Raw genomic sequence first — 24,941 nt, forward strand, 5'->3', positions numbered from 1 at the left:
TGCCGGTGTGCCCAGATGTGCTTCGTATGCCAGAGTGCCCAAGTGTGTCTGTGTTGGCGTGCTCACACGCTTCCCTAGTGGAGACATGTTCTGATGTTGCCGGTTGGCCTGCATGCCCGGAGATGGTTCTGGTCCCTAAAAACCCTGATCTTGATGTTTGTCCTTGTGACCCTGACTCTAGAGTTGCCCTGGGTTCCATAGGGGTTCTTGATGGTTCTCCATGTGAGCCTAAGGGGCGTTCTGACCTGTGGGGATCTCTTTGGAGCTTCCAAGTGTTCTGGGAGATCTCTGAGGAAACTTGTCCTGGTACCTTGGACTGGTTCAACGGTGGGTTTTGTGTTGGTGGGGACAGTTCCGGTGGGCATTGCAAAGGCTTTGGCGTTTTTGGACAGTCCCGGGAAGGCGGTGGGTATCGCTCAGAGAGTTTCTGGGGGCTTTTCTCTGGAAGTCGTGGTTCTGATGGGTATCACACTGAGGCTTGTGGTGCTGACGGGCATGGTTCTGTAGGTTCTGGTTCTGATGGGTCCAGTCTTGTGGGGACTGATTCTGGAATTTGGTCTTGCCGGGCTGTCCCGGTCATCATGAATTATCAGTCAGATTGTTTTGTTGGGAATTTCAGTTTCGAAAAGCGTCTGGTATCCGCTTTTAAGGGGGGGGGTAATGTTATGATCATGTCTGCAGCGTTTACTGCTGGCTGCAGTGGTATTGTAACCCAAGCAGTTCTGATGTCATTACATGCATTTTCTTGCATAGTTTGGTTTGCACTTAAACTAGTTGCTGATTCCATCTGCAGTCACTCTGAAATTAATGACAGTTTAACATGCTCTTGTGTAAACAAACATTGTCTGCTGCAGTGGAGGGGCAGTCCCTTTCCTGCAGGCTGCATATCATTGTCTGCCTTTTCCTGCTATCAGCCTGTGATTAATTACCATTCACTTGTGTGGGAATCTGCAGGTCTGCTCCCATTGGATGACCTCAGTATAAAGAACTGCTTCCTGCAATGTCTCATGGGCTACCATAGTCTCAGATTCTATCTGTTACTCTGCTCGTGCCCCACCTCGTTCCTGGTTCGTGTGGACTGCGCTGACTCCTGCGAAGGGGTCAGCGAGTCCTCCTAGTTCTGCTCTTGTTCTAGAAGTTGTTACTTGCTTGTCTTGTGTCATATATTGGTTCATCGCCAATATATACGCATACTTGCGCATTTTGTTATTGTCCTTGTATTCGTGTTACGTTGATACATCAGTGTCGCTGATATATACGTACACGAACTGTTTATATCCTGTGTTCCGTTAGTCAGCGTTCCAGCACGCTGAGCTAGTTATCCTGTTCCTGGTCCTGTTTGTGGATTGCGTTCATCTCTGCGAAGAGATAGCGAATCCTTCTGAGTCCTGTTCCCTGTATTGCTCCAGTCTTAGTCAGAGTTCCTGCTTATGTCATATATCGGTTCATTGCCGATATATACATATGTTAGTCAGACGTTACGAATAGTTTCATTGATAGCTGTAATTGTAATACGCTAGGAAATCATACTTATTGTATATTTATCTGTGTTACGTTCATCTATCTTGATCCTGCTATCTTCTGACTATCCTGTCCTGTCTTTGTGAGGCACGCCATCGCCGCAACGCATTGGCTGCCTCATTCCAGTCTGTCTGGTTTTGTACGCTTGCTGTCGCTAAGTAGCCGCTAGCTAGCAAGCGTTCATTCTGTCTACTTGTTCTGATCTCCTCAGTCCTGGTTTATGCGCTCAGCGCTACTTTGCGCTGAGACGTTATTACGAAAGTGTTGTTTGTGGCTGTTCGGATCTGCACCGGCTCTGTGCACCACAATCTCCTATTGGAGTCAGTCCTCTCCTCCACTAAACTGGGGATATCCTGATCCCTTGTGCTGGTGTGTGTACCTCCTTCACGTCAGCTTATGTGTTGTATGCTGACTGTGGAGATTACACCTCCAAGCTTAACACTTCACACACTGATTGCTATTAGACTAATAGGTGCCCCAGGGCCCCCAACCTCCCCAACACCTTAATATCTAGTTATCTGGCTTGCAGTCACTGTCATATATCCCCTTTTCTTATTTCTTTCTGCTTCAAACACAATTGGGAATGACAGCTGAATGAATTGTGCGCCCCCCCCTCCTACACTGCGCCCTGAGGCTGGAGCCTCTCCAGCCTCTGCCTCGGCCCGGCCCTGGATCAAACCCCCGAAATCCCCATTCCCAACCATTCAAGCGTCTATCATGGCATGGGAATACTACACCAAATACCCATACAAAAGTTCGAACCAAAGCACAGTAACCCTCCCCATCCACATATTAAAAATGCTATCACCTGATTTAAACATCAATATGCTAATCGACAAAGGCATCCAACATATTGGAGAAATCACCGATTTAAAAAAAACAAAATCCTTTGAAACTCTAAAGAAAGAATACTTAATCCCAGAATCATTCCAATTCACCTACATGAGAATATCTCATATTCTGACGAACAAAACAATTGAAAACCCTTCTCTCCCGGATCACATACTTACTATGCTAAATAGCAAGATGACTATCCGGGGAGGGATATCTATATGGTACTCTGAATTCTTTACAAATTACTTAAAGATACTATCTAAATATACTAATGTGTGGTCCTATGATTTGAATACAACAATCACCCCCACCCAGATTCTAACTACAAATAAATACATTAAAAAATTCTCTCACTGCGCCACACACTGGGAGCAATCAAAAAAGATTTTCACCAAATGGTATCTCACGCCAAGAAAAATTGCCACATTTAAGCCAAACCTTTCTCCAATATGTTGGAAATGCAACAAAGCTATAGGCACTCTAAAACATATGATATGGGACTGTGAACTGGTTAGAACCCTATGGGAATCAATAGAGAACCTACTCAGATCTCTGACGACGAACGACTTTTCTCTCAAGCCTGAATTCGCATTGTTTATGATTTACCTAGATACACTTGATAAAGAATTACAACCACTGATATGTCATATTTTAACAGCAGCCCTACACCTTATCTCAGTTAACTGGAAATCAAATGAACATATACCATGGCATCACTGTACAGCCCTAATACACTCCAACCTCCAGATGGAAAACATCATAAGAACAAGGATGGGCAAAACCCTCATCAAACTCCCAAATCCATTCCCTTGGTAAAATAATGCAATATGTGGCACAAGAAACAGACAACAGGGATTGAATATCAATTGAGCACCTTAGGCACCAAGTTATCTATTGCAGCAAGTTCACTGTTCACCATGTTGGTTATCTTATAGTCTTCTTATTGTCTTTTATTTCCTGTATTCAGTTCATTTTGAATAATTATCATTAGAAGATTAGGCTTTCAGAAAAAGCATAAACAATCATTTTACCTAACAACCACAGAGTACAACACTATTAGACGTTACAATACGCTGCGCCATCCCGGGAGTAAGACTTACCCAACCCCTGCTCCCATTGCAACTTATAAAAATTCATAAGGAGGGTCCTCCCTCCAAAGCACCCCCCAAAAATCCAAAGAAGGGTGTGAGCATAACAAACAACAACTTTGCAATCAGGGGCTTCAACTCTGAGAAGACCCCTCTAATTTTCCCTTTTCCAGCCTTCTGCCCCTAGGTACTAGAAGGTAGAGAAGGCCAGGAGAAAGGGATACCAACAAGTTTATACCTCACACCAGAACATAAGCGGGGCCCCCCTTAACATTCATACTCACATCAACACTCCTAGGAGGATCAAAGTAGATAATTCACATTACTATAGGACTACCATGTGATATGTTATATTCTGACACAATGCCATCTTTTACCTTTTAACCCCGCTGTACTCTGTTCATAATTGTTTGTATTAATTGTTTGTATTACATGTTTATGTTATATACTATATACCACTGATCTTTAAAGTATGTAAAACATTTGCATTGTTCAATAAAAAAAAAAACTTATATTGAAAAAAAAAAAAAAAAAAGACTGGCAGCTGTAATTGCAGCAAAAGGTGGTTCTACAAAGTATTGACTCAGAGGGCCGAATAATTACGCACACCCCACTTTGCAGATATTTATTTGTAAAAAATGCGTCTAGTTAAAAATGGCGCCGGCAAAAAAATGGCGCCCCCTTCTGCCCGGTATATGTTTAAAACAATATTTATCGTTTTAAAGGTTAAAATAGTGCAGACCTTTTGAACGAAATTTATCGTTTTAAAACTTTTTTTTTTTCGTGCCGGAACGATATTTATATTTGTATTGCTCCCAAACGATATTTATCGTTTTAACCCTTGCTTTGCTGCCGTTTGGAAAATGTTAAAAAGATACTGGGAAACAATATTAAAAAAAAAATTGAAAATTTTTTTTTTTTTAAATTAAAATTTGTGGGTTATGTTCAGAGTGTGGGAAATGTTTTGAAAAAAATGACGTGGGGTCCCCCCTCCCGAGCCTCTGTAACCCCTTGTCTCCCATGCAGGCTGGGATAGCCAGAATGCGGAGCCCCGGCCGACTGGGACTTCGCACCCTGAGCTATACCAGCCCGCATGGTCCATGGTATGGGGGGGCTTCGGGGGGGAGGGGCGGCCAAGCCTTCCCCTCCCCCCCGGAGCCCTTGTCCAATCCATGGACAAGGGGCTCTTCTCCACCTCCGGTGCCGCAGGAGGAGGTGGGGGCAACGACTCCCTGGGGGGGGGTTTCATGATGGCATCTGGGAGTCCCCTTTAAGAAGGGGACCCCAGATGCCCACCCCCCTCCCAGGAGAAATGAGTATAGGGCTACTTTGTACCCCTTACCCATTTCCACAAAGGGTTAAATGAAATAAAAACACAACAACGAGAAAAGTCCTTTAATGTTCTAAATTAACCAGAAATACTTACCTGTACCTTTAAGAAAAAAATCCCACGTCAATTAGGTCCCACGACAGTATCCTCTGTCTTGCGACCTTCTGTTACATCTTGATTGAAGATCTCCGCCGCCCCGACGCCACACACGCTGCCTCCGCCGCACTGCTCTTAGCTATACTTAGTATAGCTAAGAGCAAAAAGCATCTTTAAATTTTAGCTCCAATGGTCCCCATTGGTTCCTTAACAGACCAATGGGGATCAGGAGGATCCCCATTGGTTCCTTATCGACCAATGGGGAGCCTTGGAGCCAAAATGTAAAGATGCTTTTTGTTCTCAGCTATACTTAGTATAGCTGAGAGTTGCGTCTATGCATCTATATAGACGCATTAGCGCTAGCTGCCGCTGCCCTCCCTGCCTCCCCCCACCTGTCACCCTCACCCATGCTGGCACCCATGGGTGCATTGGGTGTCAGCATGAGTGAGGGTGACAGGTGGGGGGAGGCAGGGAGGGCAGCGGCAGCTAGCGCTAATGCGTCTATATAGACGCATAGACGCAACTCTCAGCTATACTTAGTATAGCTGAGAGCAGTGCGGCGGAGGCGGCGTGTGTGGTGTCGGGGCGGCGGAGATCTTCAATCAAGATGTATCAGAAGATCGCAAGATGGAGGATACTGCCGTGGGACCTGATTGGCGTGGGATTTTTTTCTTAAAGGTACAGGTAAGTATTTGTGGTTAATTTAGAACATTAAAGGACTTTTCTCGTGGTTGTGTTTTTATTTCATTTAACCCTTTGTGGAAATGGGTAAGGGGCACTTTGTACCTCTATACTCATTTCTCCTGGGAGGGGGGTGGGCATCTGGGGGTCCCCTTCTTAAAGGGGACTCCCAGATGCCACCATGAACCCCCCCCCAGGGAGTCGTCGCCCCCCGCCTCCACCTGGGGCAAGGGAGGCGGGGAAGAGCCCCTTGTCCATGGATTGGACAAGGGGCTCCGGGGGGGAGGGGGAGGCTTGGCCGCCCCTCCCCCCCGGAGCCCCCCACACCATGGACCATGCGGGCTGGTATAGCTCAGGGTGCGAAGCCCCAGTCGGCCGGGGCTCCGCATTCTGGCTATCCCAGCCTGCATGGGGGACAAGGGGTTACAGAGGCTTGGGAGGGGGGACCCCACGTCGTTTTTTTTTTAAATTTGGTATCAATTTTTATTTTATTAATGTTCTGAGTGTGGGAAATAAATTAAAAAAAAAAACGACGTGGGGTCCCCCCTCCCGAGCCTCTGTAACCCCTTGTCTCCCATGCAGGCTGGGATAGCCAGAATGCGGAGCCCCGGCCGACTGGGGCTTCGCACCCTGAGCTATACCAGCCCGCATGGTCCATGGTATGGATGGGCTTCGGGGGGGAGGGGCGGCCAAGCCTTCCCCTCCCCCCCGGAGCCCTTGTCCAATCCATGGACAAGGGGCTCTTCCCCACCTCCGGTGCCCCAGGAGGAGGTGGGGGCAACGACTCCCTGGGGGGGGGGTTCATGGTGGCATCTGGGAGTCCCCTTTAAGAAGGGGACCCCAAGATGCCCACCCCCCTCCCAGGAGAAATGAGTATAGGGCTACTTTGTACCCCTTACCCATTTCAACAAAGGGTTAAATGAAATAAAAACACAACCACGAGAAAAGTATTTTAATAATCTTAATTAACCACAAATACTTACCTGTACCTTTAAAAAAAATGTTCCCACGCCAATATATCCTCGGAAATGATCCAACGAATAACAATATCCTCTTATCTTGCGATCTTCAATTAACTTGATTGAAGATCTCCCACGCCAATTAGAATACTATACCTTACAATGCGTCCTGCGTAGGGACGCATAGCACGGCTCCCGCTGTCCTCCCCGCCTCCTCGCCTGTCACCCTCACCTAGCCTGGCACCTGGTGCACCCATGGGTGCCACCCTAGGTGAGGGTGACAGGTGCAGGCAGACGGGAGAGACAGCGGAGCTGGCAGCTATACGTCCGCACAGGACGCATCCTAAGGTATAGTAACCGGCTCGAACCGGAATCGATTCATTTGATTCAATACAAAAAGAACCGGCTCATTTAAGAGCCGGTTACTATACCTTAGGATGCGTCCCGTGCGGACGTATAGCTGCCAGCTCCGCTGTCTCTCCCCGTCTGCCTGCACCTGTCACCCTCACCTAGGGTGGCACCCATGGGTGCACCAGGTGCCAGGCTAGGTGAGGGTGACAGGTGAGGAGGTGGGGAGGACATCGGGAGCCGTGCTATGCGTCCCTACGCAGGACGCATTGTAAGGTATAGTATTCTAATTGGCGTGGGAGATCTTCAATCAAGTTAATTGAAGATCGCAAGATAAGAGGATATTGTTATTCGTTGGATCATTTCCGAGGATATATTGGCGCGGGAACATTTTTTTTAAAGGTACAGGTAAGTATTTGTGGTTAATTAAGATTATTAAAATACTTTTCTCGTGGTTGTGTTTTTATTTCATTTAACCCTTTGTTGAAATGGGTAAGGGGTACAAAGTAGCCCTATACTCATTTCTCCTGGGAGGGGGGTGGGCATCTTGGGGTCCCCTTCTTAAAGGGGACTCCCAGATGCAACCATGAACCCCCCCCCCCAGGGAGTCGTCGCCCCCACCTCCTACTGGGGCACCGGAGGTGGGGAAGAGCCCCTTGTCCATGGATTGGACAAGGGCTCCGGGGGGGAGGGGAAGGCTTGGCCGCCCCTCCCCCCCGAAGCCCCCCCATACCATGGACCATGCGGGCTGGTATAGCTCAGGGTGCGAAGCCCCAGTCGGCTGGGGCTCCGCATTCTGGCTATCCCAGCCTGCATGGGGGACAAAGGGTTACAGAGGCTCGGGAGGGGGGACCCCACGTCATTTTTTTTTTAATTTATTTCCCACACTCAGAACATTAAAAAAATAAAAATTGATACCAAATAAAAAAAAAAAACGACGTGGGGTCCTTCCTCCCGAGCCTCTGTAACCCCTTGTCCCCCATGCAGGCTGTAATAGCCAGAATGCGGTGCCCCGGCCGACTGGGGCTTTGCACCCTGAGCTATACCAGCCCTCATGGTCCATGGTGTGGGGGGGCTCAGGGGGGGAGGGGCGGCCAAGCCTCCCCCTCCCCCCCGGAGCCCCTTGTCCAATCCATGGACAAGGGGCTCTTCCCCGCCTCCCTTGCCCCAGGTGGAGTCGGGGGGCGACGACTCCCTGGGAGGGGTTCATGGTGGCATCAGGGAGTCCCCTTTAAGAAGGGGACCCCCAGATGCCCACCCCCCTCCCAGGAGAAATGAGTATAGAGGTACATAGTGCCCCTTACCCATTTCCACAAAGGGTTAAATGAAATAAAAACACAACCACGAGAAAAGTCCTTTAATGTTCTAAATTAACCACAAATACTTACCTGTACCTTTAAGAAAAAAATCCCACGCCAATCAGGTCCCACGACAGTATCCTCCATCTTGCGATCTTCTGATACATCTTGATTGAAGATCTCCGCCGCCCCGACGCCACACACGCCGCCTCCGCCGCACTGCTCTCAGCTATACTAAGTATAGCTGAGAGTTGCGTCTATGCGTCTATATAGACGCATTAGCGCTAGCTGCCCTCCCTGCCTCCCCCCACCTGTCACCCTCACCCATGCTGACACCCAATGCACCCATGGGTGCCAGCATGGGTGAGGGTGACAGGTGGGGGGAGGCAGGGAGGGCAGCGGCAGCTAGCGCTAATGCGTCTATATAGATGCATAGACGCAACTCTCAGCTATACTAAGTATAGCTGAGAACAAAAAGCATCTTTAAATTTTGGCTCCAAGGCTCCCCATTGGTTCCTTATCGACCAATGGGGATCCTCCTGATCCCCATTGGTCTGTTAAGGAACCAATGGGGACCATTGGAGCTAAAATTTAAAGATGCTTTTTGCTCTTAGCTATACTAAGTATAGCTAAGAGCAGTGCGGCGGAGGCGGCGTGTGTGGTGTCGGGGCGGCGGAGATCTTCAATCAAGATGTAACAGAAGGTCGCAAGTCAGAGGATACTGTCGTAGGACCTAATTGACGTGGGATTTTTTTCTTAAAGGTACAGGTAAGTATTTCTGGTTAATTCAGAACATTAAAGGACTTTTCTCGTTATTGTGTTTTTATTTCATTTAACCCTTTGTGGAAATGGGTAAGGGGTACAAAGTAGCCCTATACTCATTTCTCCTGGGAGGGGGGTGGGCATCTGGGGGTCCCCTTCTTAAAGGGGACTCCCAGATGCCACCATGAACCCCCCCCCCCCAGGGAGTCGTCGCCCCCACCTCCTCCTGGGGCACCGGAGGTGGGGAACAAGACAAATAGACAAATAACATTTATATTGTGCTTTTCTCCTTGCGAACTCAAAGCGCCAGAGCAGAGCAGCAGCCACTAGGGTGCGCTCTATTGGCAGTAGCAGTGTAAGGGAGACTTGCCAAAGGTCTCCTACTGAATTAGTGCTGGCTTACTGAACAGGCAGAGCCGAGATTCGAACCCTGGTCTCCTGTGTCAGAGGCAGAGCCCTTAACCATTACACCTACACCATCAGCCAAGAGCCCCTTGTCCATGGATTGGACAAGGGCTCCGGGTGGGGAGGGGAAGGCTTGGCCGCCCCTCCCCCCCGAAGCCCCCCCATACCATGGACCATGCGGGCTGGTATAGCTCAGGGTGCGAAGCCCCAGTCGGCCGGGGCTCTGCATTCTGGCTATCCCAGCCTGCATGGGAGACAAGGGGTTACAGAGGCTCGGGAGGGACCCCTCGTCATTTTTTTCAAAACATTTCCCACACTCTGAACATAACCCACAAATTTTAATTTAAAAAAAAAAGATAAAATTTTTCAATTTTTTTTTTAAATATTGTTTCCCAGTATCTTTTTAACATATCCTGCAAATTTGGTGTTGCTAGGATTTAAGGGGACTTTGCTATTAACTGCTAAAGTCGGCGGAAAAAGTTTCCATGGAAATGTCAGTACGAGATTTAAATAGATACATTTCCTCTTTGAAGATTTAAACTCGATTTTCTCAAAAACTATAAGGTCTTTTTGAACATTTTTTTTTCTTCGTGTTCCCACTATTCTTCTTAACATTCCCTACACATTTGGTGTTTCTGGCATTTAAAGGGGCTTTGCTATTAACCGCTAAAGTCGGCGGGCGTTTAATTTTCCCATGGTCAGAAGAAGAATATTCAAAATCGATTTTCTCAAAAACTATAAGGTCTTTCTGAAAAATTTTGTTTTCCTTTTGTTCACAATTTTCTTCTTAACATTCCCTGCAAATTTGGTGTTTGTAGCTTTTAAGGGGGCTTTGCTATTAAACATTAAAGCCGGCGGGCAGATATTTTCCAAACGGCAGCAAAGCAAGGATTAAAACGATAAATATCGTTTGGGAGCAATACAAATATAAATATAAACGATAAATATCGTTTTTAAAGCCGGCGCCATTTTTTAGCTGTCAACGAAAAATAACTAGCGATAGTGGTTCTCTATGGGGCTCCGTTTTTTAACTACGATAACTGGCGCCATTTTTAACGGACCCCGTAAAAAATGTTTGGAATCACATATGATTTTCGATCCACTTCTCACATGTACTTTGTATTGGTCTTTCACGTGGAATTCCAATAAAATTGATTCATGTTTGTGGCAGTAATGTGACAAAATGTGGAAAACTTCAAGGGGGCTGAATACTTTTGCAACCCACTGTACAAGTGTGTGTATGGGGGGCTGTATCTATACAATGGTCTAGAGCATGAAGATTGTACTAAGGTCAAAACCATGAGAAAAGTAAATAAATGTGTTTATTTACAGAATAAAAATATATACATTATACACAAGACCATGGGCATGTAACCCCCCCATTAAAAAAACACACGGTGCCCCACAGATTCTAGAACACCAACCCTAACTAACTATATAACTAAAGCCCAAAGCTGATATATACAGTACAGACCAAAAGTTTGGACACACCTTCTCATTCAAAGAGTTTTCTTTATTTTCATGACTATGAACATTGTAGATTCACACTGAAGGCCTCCAAACTATGAATTAACACATGTGGAAGTATAGTACATAACCAAAAAGTGTGAAACAACTGAAAATATGTCATATTCTAGGTTCTTCAAAGTAGCCACCTTTAGCTTTGATTACTGCTTTGCACAGCCTTGGCATTCTCTTGGTGAGCTTCAAGAGGTAGTCACCTGAAATGGTTTTCACGTCACAGGTGTGCCCTGTCAGGTTTAGCATGTGGAATTTCTTGCCTTATAAATGGGGTTGGGACCATCAGTTGCGTTGTGGAGAAGTCAGGTGGATACACAGCTGATAGTCCTACTGGATAAACTGTTAGAATTTGTATAATCGCAAGAAAAAAGCAGCTAAGTAATGAAAAATTACTTAAAGAAATGAAGGTCAGTTAGTCTGAAAAATTGGGAAAACTTTGAAAGTGTCTCAAAAACCATCTGAAAAAGTCTCAAAAATCATCAAACGCTACAAAGAAGCTGGCTCATATGCAGACCGCCACAGGAAAGGAAGACCAAGAGTCACCTCTGCTGTGGAGGATAAATTCATCTGAGTCACCAGCCTCAGAAATCGCAGGTTAACAGCAGCTCAGATTAGAGACCAGGTCAATGCCACACAGAGTTCTAGCAGCAGACACATCTCTAAAACAACCGAGGAGACTGTGTGAATCAGGCCTTCATGGTAGAATATCTGCTAGGAAACCACTGCTAAGGACAGGCAACAAGCAGAAGAGACTTGTTAGGGCTAAAGAACACAAGGAATGGGCATTAGACCAGTGGAAATCTGTGCTTTGGTCTGATGAGTCCAAATTTGAGATTTTTGGTTCCAACCACCGTGTCTTTGTGTGACGCAGAAAAGGTGAACAGGTCTCTACATGCCTGGTTCCCACTGTGAAGCATGGAGGAGGAGGTGTGATGGTGTGGGGGTGCTTTGCTGGTGACACTGTTTGGGATTTATTCAAAATTGAAGGCATACTGAACCAGCATGGCTACCACAGCATCTTGCAGCAGCATGCTATTCCATCCGGTTTGCATTTAGTTGGACCATAATTTATTTTTCAACAGAACAATGACCCCAAACACACCTCCAGGCTGTGTAAAGACTATTTGACCAGGAAGGAGAGTGATGGGGTGCTGCGCCAGATGACATGGTCTCCACAGTCACCAGACCTGAACCCAATCGGGATGGTTTGGGGTGATCTGGACCGCAGAGTGAAGGCAAAAGGGCCAACAAGTGCTAAACAAGGTTGCTCGTCAGGACCTCGTGATCATGGATTACCCGTGATTATGAGTTGTTTTGCATGAATCCGGACTCGAATCCGGAGATCGATACCGATCACAGGTCCGAATGCGAATGTATCCGGAATTTGCACTCGAATCCAGCCGTGATCACGGGTATTAACCCGTGATCACGAATCCGGATTTGGCTAGGCATGCAGTATCCAGGGGATGATGTCATTGGGCCAATCAGAAGGCCCCCAGCCGAGGCCCTAGCAACCAATCAGAGGAGGGGAGCCTTGCCCTCCCCTCCTCTATATAAGGCGGCGGCCATGTTGCGGAACCCGTCCTTGCTTGTGACTTGTGGTACTGAGAGCATCTCCAGTGCTGCTGTGAGTAAGTGCTTTTCTACTGTTTTACAGTGCAATTTTGCTATTCCACATATTATTAACACATTTATTGTACTCATTTATAGATAGTTAGTGATTTGATTGTAATAGTTGAGTCAGCTAGTTTAGTGTATATACTGTATACTGTGCTAGGGTAGTGTTAGGTCTGTATGCAGGCTAGGCCTGCTAGCCTATGGTATCCTTAGCCTACTAGCTGTAGGTAGGTTAGGGATTATACTTAGTTGTTGTGCACTAGTGTTCTTAATTTATACTGTTACTCTGTGAGTTTATTTAGTGATGCAGCTGCTGTACTGTTAGTTACTTAGCAGACAGGCCAGCAACTGTTGTGATTTTGACTGCTGCGTGTGTCTGCCTGATTTATTTGACTGTGTGACAAACTCTTATTGTCACTTTCTGTCACACTAGTAGTTACTTAGTTATCGACTACTAAAGACTACACTACTAGGCTAGTAGTAAAAAAAAAACAAATATCCTTTCATTTTTTTTTTTTGTCACCAACCCACGAGTTTCTTTATTAAAGGGACTCCGAGCTCACGAAAAAAAGAAAAGTTGTACTCACCAGGGGCTTTCTCCAGCCCAGTGCTGGTCAGGAGGTCCCACGCCGGCGTCCTGGCTCCTCTCCTTCTCCCCGCTCCGGTATAGCTGACAGGCCGCAGCCCGGGCGACACTCGGTGGAGTGTCGGGCTGCAGCTTCCGCGTATGACGCGGATTACGTCACACGCCGGCCGCCTCGCGTCATCACGGCGGCCGGCGTGAAAGTACTGCGCATGCGCGATTAAAGCGCGCATGCGCAGTACTTTCACGCCGGCCGCCGTGATGACGCGAGGCGGCCGGCGTGTGACGTAATCCGCGTCATACGCGGAAGCTGCAGCCCGACACTCCACCGAGTGTCGCCCGGGCTGCGGCCTGTCAGCTATACCGGAGCGGGGAGAAGGAGAGGAGCCAGGACGCCGGCGTGGGACCTCCCGACCAGCACTGGGCTGGAGAAAGCCCCTGGTGAGTACAACTTTTCTTTTTTTCGTGAGCTCGGAGTCCCTTTAAAGTTTATACCCTTTCCTGCCCTCTCTCTCTCTCTCTCTCTCTCTATATATATATATATGTATTTGTCTATTGTACAATGACTGACAGAGGTAGGGGCACCACCAGGAGAGGCAGCGGCATTGCCGCCACCATTGCCGGAAGGTCTGTGACTGGTCCACCGCCAGCCACTGACTGCAGAGTTGTGGAGGAGGGAGCAGAGGCGCAGCAGCAGCGTGTTGCACTCATCGTTGAGTTGGGTCATCGCCCCCGGCCCAATGCGGAGAGCAGGGCCGGCCCTAGACTTTTTGCCGCCTGAGGAAAAGGCACTCTACATGATGGTAGAGCTGCCGAGAGAGGAGGTGCATGCAGCAGCATCCTCCTCTCAAAGTCAGACCCAGCGCCTGACCTGGATGGTGGCTGGCCACATGGGGTCCTACAGCAGGCTTGACACTGGCGAGGAGCCTGTGGACCCCTTGGAGTACTGGGTCGAGCGCTTGGAGATCTGGAGTGAGCTGGCGCAGTACACCCTGGAAGTCCTTTCTTGCCCCCCTTCCAGCATGCTGTCTGAGAGGTGCTTCAGTGCAGCCGGTGGTGTGGTCACGGAGAAGTGCTCTCGTCTGTCCCCAGAGTCTGTGGACAGACTGACATACCTCAAGATCAACCAAGCCTGATTGAAGACATGTTCCAGGCCCCTGTTGTCGGCGACAGGAGGACATGAGGTGCCTGGGAATTATTTTGTACATCAACCTTCAGTCTCTTGCTACTTTGCCCTGGTTTTCTCTAGGTGCTGTGGTACCACCACTAGGTGCCATGGCCTAGGCTGCCTGCTGCCATGTATGTCCTGCGGCTGCTGCATGAAACCTCCTGCTGTCTGTGTTCCCACCACCACCAGTGTCCACTCCGTTATGCGCTGCTGCCACTAGCTATTTTACATATCCTCAAAATAGCTACTACTGTTTTGAGGTGTCTGGGGTGCAAACTGTGCTGTCCAAGTTGTGGGGAGAACCCAACTGTGGCTGTATGACCACTTCCTGGAACCTCACGGTTGTTTATTTTTGTTGTGCTGTGGTATCGCCGTTAGGTGCCATGGCCTGTTACAGTGCCTGCTGCCACACGTTACTCTCCTCCTCCTCCTCCTGCTGCTTTAACCTCCTGCTGTCTGTGCTCCCACCGCCAGGGTCCACAGAATTATGCGCCACTAGCTATTACACCACTACAATAGCTTTCTTTGTTGTAAAATAAATAAATACAATTCTGAAGTGTCTGGGTTGAAAACTGTGCTGTCCCAATTGTGTATTGGACACAATGTGGGCTTCACAACCGATGTCTGGAACCTCCTGCTGTTTGCTCAGTGTTTATTACAGCCGTGGTACCACCGCTAGGTGCCATGGCCTACTACATTGTATGCTGCCACACGTTACTCTCCTCCTCCTCCTCATGCTGCTGCTTTAACCTCTGTCTGTGCTCCCACCTCCAGGGTCCACAGAATTATGTGCTGCTGCCATTCGCCACTAGCTATTACGCCACTACAATAGCTTTCTTTTCTTGTAAAAAAAATAATTCTGAGGTGTCTGGGTTGACACAGTGTGGGCTTCACAACCACTGTCCAGAACCTCCTCATGCTGTAAGGTGTTTTTTAAAGCCATGGTACCACCGCTAAGTGCCATGGCCTACTACATCGTATGCTGCCTGCCACACGTTAACACATTACTCCTCCTCCTCCTCCTGCTGCTGCTTTAACTTCCTACTGCCTGTGCTCCCACCGCCAGATTCCACAGAATAAGGTGCTGCTGCCATGCGCCACCATCTATTACACCACAAATTTAGCTATGCTGTTGAAGAAAAATTTTAAAACAATTCTGTAAGGGAAAAAACATTAAGTTGGGTACAAGATGAAGAATATGAACAAAACAATAAAGAAGAAGATGGTGAAGAAGAAGAAGAATAACCAAGAGAAGAAGGAGGAGAGGAAGGAGAAGAAGAAGGGGAAGAAGAAGAACCAAGTGAAGATGAACCAGACAAAGAAGAAGAACCAGGTGAAAAAGAAGAATAACCAGGTGGTGAAGAAGAAGAACCAGGTGGTGAAGAAGAAGATGATGGTGAAAAAGAAAAAGAAGATGGTGAAGAAAAAGGAGAGAAGAAAAAGAAGAAGGTGAAGACGGTGAAGAAGAATAAACAAACAAATACAGAAAAAAAGTTTTACATCAATTTTTTTTTAAATTACACCTCCACATAAATTTAATTGTGGTTATGCTTTAAGGCCATTCGTGATTACGACTCGTGATCTGGATTTAATTAGTGGTCACGACTCGAATGCAAACTCTAATCGAATTCTATGGTTGTGATCATGGCCAAATCCGGATTTGACCCGGATTTGAATGCACTCAAATCGAATTTGGGTCCATTCGAGCAACCCTGGTGCTAAGCATCTCTGGGAACTCCTTCAAGTCTGTTGGAAGACCATTTCAGGCGACTACCTCTTGAAGCTCATCAAGAGAATGCCAAGACTGTGCAAAGCAGTAATCAAAGCAAATGGTGGCTACTTTGAAGAACCTAGAATATGATATATTTTCAGTTGTTTCACACTTTTGGTTATGTACTATGCTTCCACATGTGTTAACCTCCCTGGCGTTCTATTAAGATCGCCAGGGCGGCTGCGGGAGGGTTTTTTTTAATAAAAAAAAAATCTATTACATGCAGCCAACTAATAGTTGGCTGCAGGAAAGCCCACTAGAGGGCGCTCCTCATGCGTACTTCTGATCGCCTCCGGCTTGTTTCGCTTTCCTCGTCGCCGGAAGTGATTGGTCCGGCTGCACAGGGCTCGGGCGGCTGGGGGGACCCTCTTTCGCCGCTGCTCGCGGCGGATCGCCACAGAGCGGCGGCTATCAGGTAGCATACACGGCTGGCAAAGTGCCGGCTGCGTGTGCACCTTTTTATTTGAAGAAAATCGGCCCAGCAGGGCCTGAGCGGCACCCTCCGTCGGTAATGGATGAGCTGAGCTCGTCCATACCGCTAAGGAGGTTAATTCATAGTTTGGATGCCTTCAGTGTGAATCTACAATGTTCATAGTCATGAACATAAAGAAAACCCTTTGAATGAGAAGGTGTGTCCAAACTTTTGGTCTGTACTGTATATATCAGCTTTTGGCTTTAGTTAGATAGTTAGTTAGGGTTGGTGTTCTAGAATCTGTGGGGCACCGTGTGTTTTTTTAATGGGGGGTTACATGCCCATTGTCTTGTGTATAATGTATATATTTTTATTCTGTAAATAAACACATTTATTTACTTTTCTCATGGTTTTGACCTTAGTACAATCTTCATGCCCATGGGCGTAACTAGACATCACAGGTCCACTTGCAGCACGAGGGGAAAGCATGGCCACCTACATCGGTGGGGAGGGGGGCCACTCCCCCTCCTTACCGCGGGCTCTCCCCTCACCACCCCCCTCCAGTATTAATCGGTGGCAGCAGCGGCGGACTGGAACACAGGCATAATTCTGTGTTCCACCATGGAGGTCCTATTTCTAAGTGCCACTCGCTACTTCCTGATAAACAGGAAGTAGCATTAAATGCTTAGAGAGTGGAACCTCCGGCGGTGGAGCACATAGGGGTATGCCTGTGTTCCTGCCCGCCGCTGCTGCCACCTATTAAAAAATAAATAAATAAAATAGTGCTGTGCTGCCCCCTGGCGGTTTTAATTGACCGCCAGGGGGCAGCACAGCACTATTTTTTGTATTTATTTATTTTTTTTAATCATGTAGCTAGCCTAGACTGAAGGCAGAGCGGAGCTCCGCCTACCAAGCAGAAGATGCGCGCACAATCTCCTTCAAAGCGAAGCCCCAGGACTTTACGCTGATCAGCGTTAGGTGGTCCTGGGTCTGCTGCCGCGGCCATGCCCATCAGGGTGACGCAGTCGGCAAGCAGTTAACATAGATTTTCTCAAAAAGTACAAGGTCTTTTTGAAAGTTTTTTTTCCCTCTTGTTCCCACTCTTCTGCTTAACAAACCCGGAAAATCTTTCAAAAAGACCCGTCAGGCTGGGGAACGCGGCTGATACTACGTGTTCCCAGCCAAAATAGCACCCCTATGCGGCATGGCCGCATAGGGGTGCTATTTTGGCTGGGAACGGGTAGAAACGGCCGCCTTCCCAGCCTGACGGGTCCTGACGGCGAAACCGGAAGAGGCTGACAGCGGGACCCGGAGCATCAGAGCGACTCGTCGTGGGCACCGATCAGCTGCAGGGGGCTGAGGTAAGCCCCAGGTGAGTAAAACTCAATTTATTTTTTATGCTTAAGGTTCACTTTAAGGGCAGCGGAAATGTAAAATGCAGAAAATCCGCATTACCGATATGCGGTATGCCGCCGACTAGAGGTTAATAGCATAGCCCCCATAGGTGATAGAAACACATTTTCAGGGTATGTTAAGCAAAATGGTGGGAACAAAAGAAAAAAAAATCTTTCAAAAAGACTTTGTTTTTTTTTTGAGAAAATCAATGTTAAATTTGGTAGAAATATCTGCGAAAATCTGCATCGGAATGTGGAAATTGGTAGCGGAAAGCGTTAGCAGTAATCTACAATGGCAGAAAGCAGATTTTCTGTGGGAGTGGAAATTGGCAATTCCGACCATCCCTAGCAAGAGCGCCAACCACTACGCCACCTTGCTGTATAATATATAATGTTATACAATTACAAATAAAAGTGCATACTACTTACCCATAGACATATCCCTCAGGTAGAGGGAATGGAATATGTTTCTTCGGCATTAAAATAATTGTTCTCAGAATATGGAAAACGCTACAGCTTGAAATGCACAGGAACAATGCTCTTAGTGATATTCCATTTTGATATAGAACCTACAAAAAAAAAATTATCTCATTTACAAAATACATGAATGGAAAGATTATACATATGACAGACCGAATAAGTAAATAAATCAGTAACGGAATAGGGATGGGCAAAGACAACTTGCCAAAATCGTGTTTCAGCTCAGGTTTTCCAAACCAGATTCCTGCTTAAAGTACCCCTGTATTGGGGGAGGGGAGGGGGGTGTTGAATGATGCCCAAGTTGAGCAGGATTACCTGCTTCATAAACGAGGAGCTTCAGGAGGTTATGGATAAATTAATCTAGCCCACCATGGGCTTAATTCAATAGTTTTTTTTCCCCAATTCAGGGGTACCTTAACCACTTAAGCCCAATTGGATGAATATATTCGAGCATGTCCAGCAGGAGCCGCATAGCAGCAATCTGAATGAAAATATTCGTCCAGCAGTGCTGCAGCAGGTGCACACTTGTAGCCGTCGGGTGCAAGCTTGTTCCCTGCCACTATTACAGAGCATCGATTGCAGAAGGAGAACGAGTGTTCCCCCGAGACAACTAATCCCCTGTGAATGAATCAACATGCCTCCATCACGAGGCATGTTGATTTATAAAAAACAGAACAACACAAAGTGTAAAAAAAAAATAAAGCACTTCCTGGTAACTTCCAGAAGAGTGCTTAGCACTACCTAGTATCCAATAAGTAAAGGTAAAGTAGAAAAAAATGCATTCATTATTTAATAAAGCCTCATTAACACCCACCCTCCCCTGTAGCTTAAAAAAATAAATACAAAAGACAGTTTAAAAAAAATACATACATCGTTACCTTAGGGACTAAACTTTTTTTAATATGTTGTGAGGGTATATTACTGCCTATATGGGCTCATAATTATTGATGGATGCAAAACTGAAAAAAAAATGCACCTTTATTTCCAAATAAAATATTGGTGCCATACATTGTACTAGGGAAATATTTTAAACATTGCAATAACCAGGACAAATGGGCAGATAAAATGTGTGGGTTTTATGCACAGTGTTCTGTCTCAGCATCTGTTGTACCTGCCACAAGCTCCTATAGACCCAGTCTGTATGGATGTGTGCAGCAGGTTAATAACGCTTTAACAGGCAGCTTACTCAATGAATAAAGACTCCTGAGGTGTTTTCCAATGCTTCTTTATGCTTCAAGGTAACAAAGGGTACAAACATCAGGCTTTTTCATAGTCTTTCTCGTAGGTAAACTTCCAATGAAGTTACACAGCTCCCTAACTCTGCAGTCTCTACATAACAAATATGCAAAATGGAGTTACAGCAGGAAGAGAAGGGGTGGGAGCTACCAACTAGCAAGAAACAGCAGGGGAGTAAGGAAGATACTAAATAACTGTAACATAACATGAAATCACAACTGCTAGAAAATAAGAGGCTGCGTGGCAGCACACTCCCGCCTGGTATCGTGAGATACCACTACTCAATTATATTTCTTTTTAACACTGCATGGAGTAAAATGCTATCTAGCATTCTTAACCTAGCCTTCTCAAGTCTATTGGCTATCTATGTTAGGGGCTTGAGTGACTCCCTCACATAAGACTGGATCCGAACTTTTAGAAGCAGGCATAATAAGGACAGTCTCAGTGACTGGTCTGAGGAAAGTTTTTGAGTTCCCATTTTTCACGATCCTGACTTCCACACTTCGGACCCTTCCATCATCACTGGCAATGGCCTTTGTAATAAGTCCAACTGGCCACTGGATCCGGTGAGTTTGCTGGTCTTTTAGCAGGACCAAATCCCCTTCCTTTAAGTTGGGCTTCTGGGTTTGCCACTTTTTACGTCCTTGCAAAAGTGTGAGGTATTCCTTCCTCCATCTGTCCCAGAACCGATCTGCAAGGTATTGAGCGTGTCTCCACTGACGTTTATACATGTCCTCTTCATCAAAGATACCCTTTGGTGCTGGAATCTGTCCAATTTTCCGGCTCAACAATGTAGCTGGAGTTAAGATAGTCGGAAATTCTGGATCTGTGGATACGGCAGTCAGTGGTCTTGAGTTTATTATTGCTGCAACCTCAGCAAGGAATGTGGTGAGCACCTCGTGGGTAAGGCGTGAAGAACTCACATCAAGCAACATTGAATCCAGTATTCGCCTTGCCATGCCAATCATGCGTTCCCATACTCCGCCCATGTGTGAAGAGTGTGGTGGGTTAAACTTCCACACACAACCTTGATCACTCAAATACTTTCCAACTTGTTGTCGGTCTATCTGTAACTCTCTACACGCACCAATGAAGTTAGTGCCACAGTCCGATCTCAACATCTTCACAGGACCTCTTAGTGCAAGAAATCTCCTAAGAGCATTGATGAAACTTGAAGTGTCCATAGACTCGATCACTTTGATATGTACAGCTCTTACACTTAAGCAAGTGAACATTACAGCCCATCTTTTGCTGTTGAGTTGACCACCACGGGTTCTTCTGGTCGTTACTGTCCATGGTCCAAATACATCGATCCCGACATATGAAAAGGGTGCATCTTCGCTAAGTCTGTCTGCGGGTAGGTCAGCCATCTGCTGATACTGCTGTCTACCTCTTAACTTCTGACATTTGACACAGTTGTGAATGATCGTGGCTATTTGCCTTTTCACTCCAACTATCCAGAACCCTGCAACTCTGACGGCACCTTCTGTGTAATGTCTTCCTTGGTGGCTGACTGTCTCATGGTAATGCCGGATAATCAAAGTTGCCAGATGGTGGTTTCCTGGTACTATCAACGGGTTCTGTTCTCCTCTTAGCAGGTTGGACTTATTCAGCCGTCCACCGACTCTAAGCATACCCTCATTGTCGATTACTGGGTTCAGTGTGAATAGCAGACTACTCTTTGAGACTGGTCTATTGCCTCTCAAACACTTAATCTTGTCTGCATAGACCTCTTCTTGCACACGACGTATGATGAATAACTCTGCCTTCTCATACTCTAATGCATTGGGTAACTCTTTGCAGGTGTGCCATCCATGGCAGGATGATGTCTGATTGGGCTTGCGAAAACTCTGTGCAATATGGCTTAATCTTGCTATAGTCCTCACCAATCTTTTCCAGGAAGAGAAACGTTCAAAACGTCTCACCTCCAAGCCTCTTCTTGAGCAGATGTTGGAACTCAATGTTATAACTTCAGGGCGGATTTCTGGATCAGTATCTGGATCCACCAAGTGGAAATCAATATCTTCTTCTGAATTTGTGGAAGACTGATCTGTTAAAAACTTGGGCCCTGAAAACCAAATCGTTCGCGTGAGGGCAGCTGCTGGCACTGACCTTGTGGCGATGTCTGCGGGATTCAAATCAGTCGGGACATAGTTCCATTGTTTAAGTCTACTGATTCTTCTTATCCGTTCCACCCTGTTAGCCACATACACATAGAATCTTCTTACGCTGTTGCATATGTAGCCAAGTACAATCTTGCTGTCAGTGTAGTACTTAATCTGATCAATTTCAGTGTCCATTTCATTTTGCAGGAATTCTGCAACTTCGACTGCTAGGGTTGCACCACACAATTCCAATCTTGGAATAGTATGAACAGGTTTTGGAGCTAACTTGGCTTTTCCTAGTAGGAAACCAACATGGGATCTTCCAGAGGGATCTATGATCTTGAGATAAGCCACAGCCGCTATAGCTTCAGTGGATGCATCACAGAAGATGTGAATCTCTTTCCTCTGACCTTTTGAAAGTGAAGTGGGTGAATAGCAGCGTGGAATATTAAGTTCTTCCAAAGCCTTCAAGGAGTTTCTCCATTTCTCCCATTTAGGCAGTAGGTCTGCTGGCAAAGGGGCATCCCAATCTGTGACTCTCTCAGTAAGCTGACGAAGTATGGATCTCCCTTGGACAGTAACTGGTGTCACAAAGCCTAGGGGATCGTAAAGGCTATTGACAGTTGACAGGACTCCTCGTCTGGTGAATGGCTTCTCTGTATCAGAGACCTGAAAGGTGAATGTGTCTGAAGTTACATTCCAAAGAAGACCGAGACTCCTTTGTGTGGGTAGGGCATCTACTCCCAAGTCCAAATCTTTCAAATCCTTAGCATGATCTTCTGGATTAAAAGCCTTCATTACTTCACTGCTATTAGATGCAATCTTGTGAAGCCTTAAATTAGCAGTCAACAAGAGCTGTTGAGTTCGTTTTACGAGACTGACAGCTTCTTCAGGTGTTGAGAAGGATTTGAGGCCATCATCTACATAGAAATCTCTCTCAATGAACTGCCTGGTGTCAGATCCGAATTCCCTTTCTCCTTCCTGCGCTGTTCTTCTCAGGCCGTAAGTTGCCACTGCAGGAGATGGACTATTTCCAAAGACATGGACTCTCATGCGATAATCTATCACCTGATCCTTGATGTCATTGTTGCAGTGCCACAAGAATCGGAGATAATCTCTGTGGTCCTCTCTGACAATGAAACAGTGGAACATTTGTTGGATGTCAGCTGTCACGGCAATGGGTTCCTTCCTGAACCGCATCAACACTCCTACAAGGTTGTTTGTTAAATTTGGGCCTGTTAGAAGAACATTATTTAAGGAGGTTCCCTTGAATTGAGCACTTGAGTCAAAGACAATTCTGATTTGTCCCGGTTTACGAGGATGGTAGACTCCAAGGATGGAAGGTACCAGCATTCTTCACCTTCCTTAAGGTCTGGTGCTGGCTCAGCATGATGGTTATCTAGAATCTTCTGCATGAATGCTAGAAAGTGCTCTTGCATCTCAGGCTTGCTACGGAGAGTTCTCTTAAGTACAGCAAATCTAGTTAAAGCTTGTTCTCGATTGTTAGGGAGAGTAAGCCTTGGTAAACGGAAGGGTAATGGAGCTACCCAACTGTTGGAGTTGTCCTTGAAGAACTCTTCATTCATAATCTTGATGAACTCCTTGTTTTCAATTGAAGGGGCAATCTTGTTGTCATCACAGGTAGTCTGGTACACTGAATCACCAAGGTCCGTGTGAGAAGTAAGCTTGCAAGTAATACTTTGGAGGGCTTGATATGGAACTTCAGATTTGAAATCCAGTCTTTCTTTCACATGATAGTGCAATTTACATTTCATCGATTGATAGGTACAGAATTCCTCCACATTCGTTTTGTAGGAAGCTACGCCCAAGAGCTTTTGCGATTTATCTAAACAGACTTCTGCAATTATCACCCATCCAAGATCAAGTTTTTGAGCATGAGGAGCATCATCTGGACTGTTGCACAACTCTCTTATTTTATGAACTCTGGGAATGTCTCTCCCAAGAAGAATCAAGATTTTCGCATCCTTGTTAAGTGGTGGTATGCAGTCAGCAATGAAGTTCAAATGAGAGTGATATCGTGCAACCTCAGGTGTGGGTATCTCTTCTCTGTTGTTCGGTAGCTGATCACATTCAATTAGAGTTGGAAGAGGAAACTCTATGTTCTCATATTCTGATGCCACTATGAAACCGTGGGCTATTCTTCCAGAAGTATTGATTTGTCCTGCGCATGTCTGCAAGGTATAGGGCCAAGTCTCTCCATGAATGTTGAATAAGTCAAAGAACTCTGTACTTGCCAATGAGCGATTGCTCTGATCGTCAAGTATGGCATACATCTTTATGGCATTTTGTGGACATCCTTCAGGAAAAACTCTTACAAGACATATCTTGCTGCAAGACTTGTTATAACGGCCTTCTCCACACATCTCGGTACACCTTGTAGTTACGGTGTTGGTATGTTGCTCAGTCTTCTCCCCGCCATCATCTGATGTAGTCTTGGGTTTGCTGTCGGGTGAAGATTTATTTTTGAACAGGTCTGAATGAAGAGCATCCATGTGTTTGGCACTGTTACACAGGGAACATCTGATAGCGATCTTACAGTCTCTAGCTAAATGGTTGGAGGATGCACAACACTTGAAACAGATATTATGTTCCTTAAGAAATGTCTTGCGTTCTTCAATAGGCTTGTCCTTAAATGCACGACATATGGCGAGGGAATGTGGTACATTATGAATGGGACACCATTGATCAAGATTGCTTGCCTTGGTATCTTCTAATTTAGTGGCTGTGGCCAAGACATTGGATGTGATCGCAGTTTTCCTCACGGGAGTAGGATGCCTTAAGTCCTTCAATTTATTGTTGGTGGCAAAACCCTTTGAAGTAGTAGAAGGAAGAGTGGTTGTGTCTGGATACAAGAAGCTTGGGTCATTCTTGGATCTTGCGATCTTCCTTATAAACTCAGAAAAATAAGAAAATGGGGGAAGGAAACATGGTGTTCATATTTATACTTTGATCCTACACTAGTCCACTTTCCTTGGAGATGAATAGGCAACTTTGCAACAATAGGATTTACACCCCGAGCAGTGTCTAAATAGCTAAGGCCTGGCAAACTAGGATCTGACTTAGCAATTTCAAGTTCATGAAGAAGGTCACCTAACTCCCTAAGCTTATGATTGTCCTTAACAGAGATCTTAGGAAAGTCTTTTAGTTTCTGAAGTAAGGCAGATTCAATGACTTCAGGGCTCCCATAGTCTTGTTCCAGACGTTCCCAGGCAGCCTGAAGGCCTGCTTCAAAGTTATAAATGTAGATAGATTTAAGTCTCTTTACTTGTTCTGAAGATTGACGCCCCAACCACCTTATTAGTAAGTCAAGT

At 46.1% G+C, this 24,941-nt stretch overlaps 1 protein-coding gene across 3 annotated transcripts in view; it reads right to left on the reverse strand.

Moving 5' to 3' along the window:
- SLC43A3 (solute carrier family 43 member 3) overlaps positions 1–24,941 on the reverse strand; it is a 1,442,737-nt gene that overhangs the window by 784,923 nt on the left and 632,873 nt on the right. For all 3 annotated transcript variants that reach the window (XM_068255264.1, XM_068255263.1, XM_068255265.1), the window contains exon 7: positions 18,218–18,357. In XM_068255264.1, the coding sequence (XP_068111365.1) occupies positions 18,218–18,357 (140 nt within the window). The remainder of the gene's footprint in view (positions 1–18,217; positions 18,358–24,941) is intronic.

The sequence above is a fragment of the Hyperolius riggenbachi genome, chromosome 10, assembly GCF_040937935.1.
Source record: "Hyperolius riggenbachi isolate aHypRig1 chromosome 10, aHypRig1.pri, whole genome shotgun sequence".
In the NCBI taxonomy this organism is placed as follows: domain Eukaryota; kingdom Metazoa; phylum Chordata; class Amphibia; order Anura; family Hyperoliidae; genus Hyperolius; species Hyperolius riggenbachi.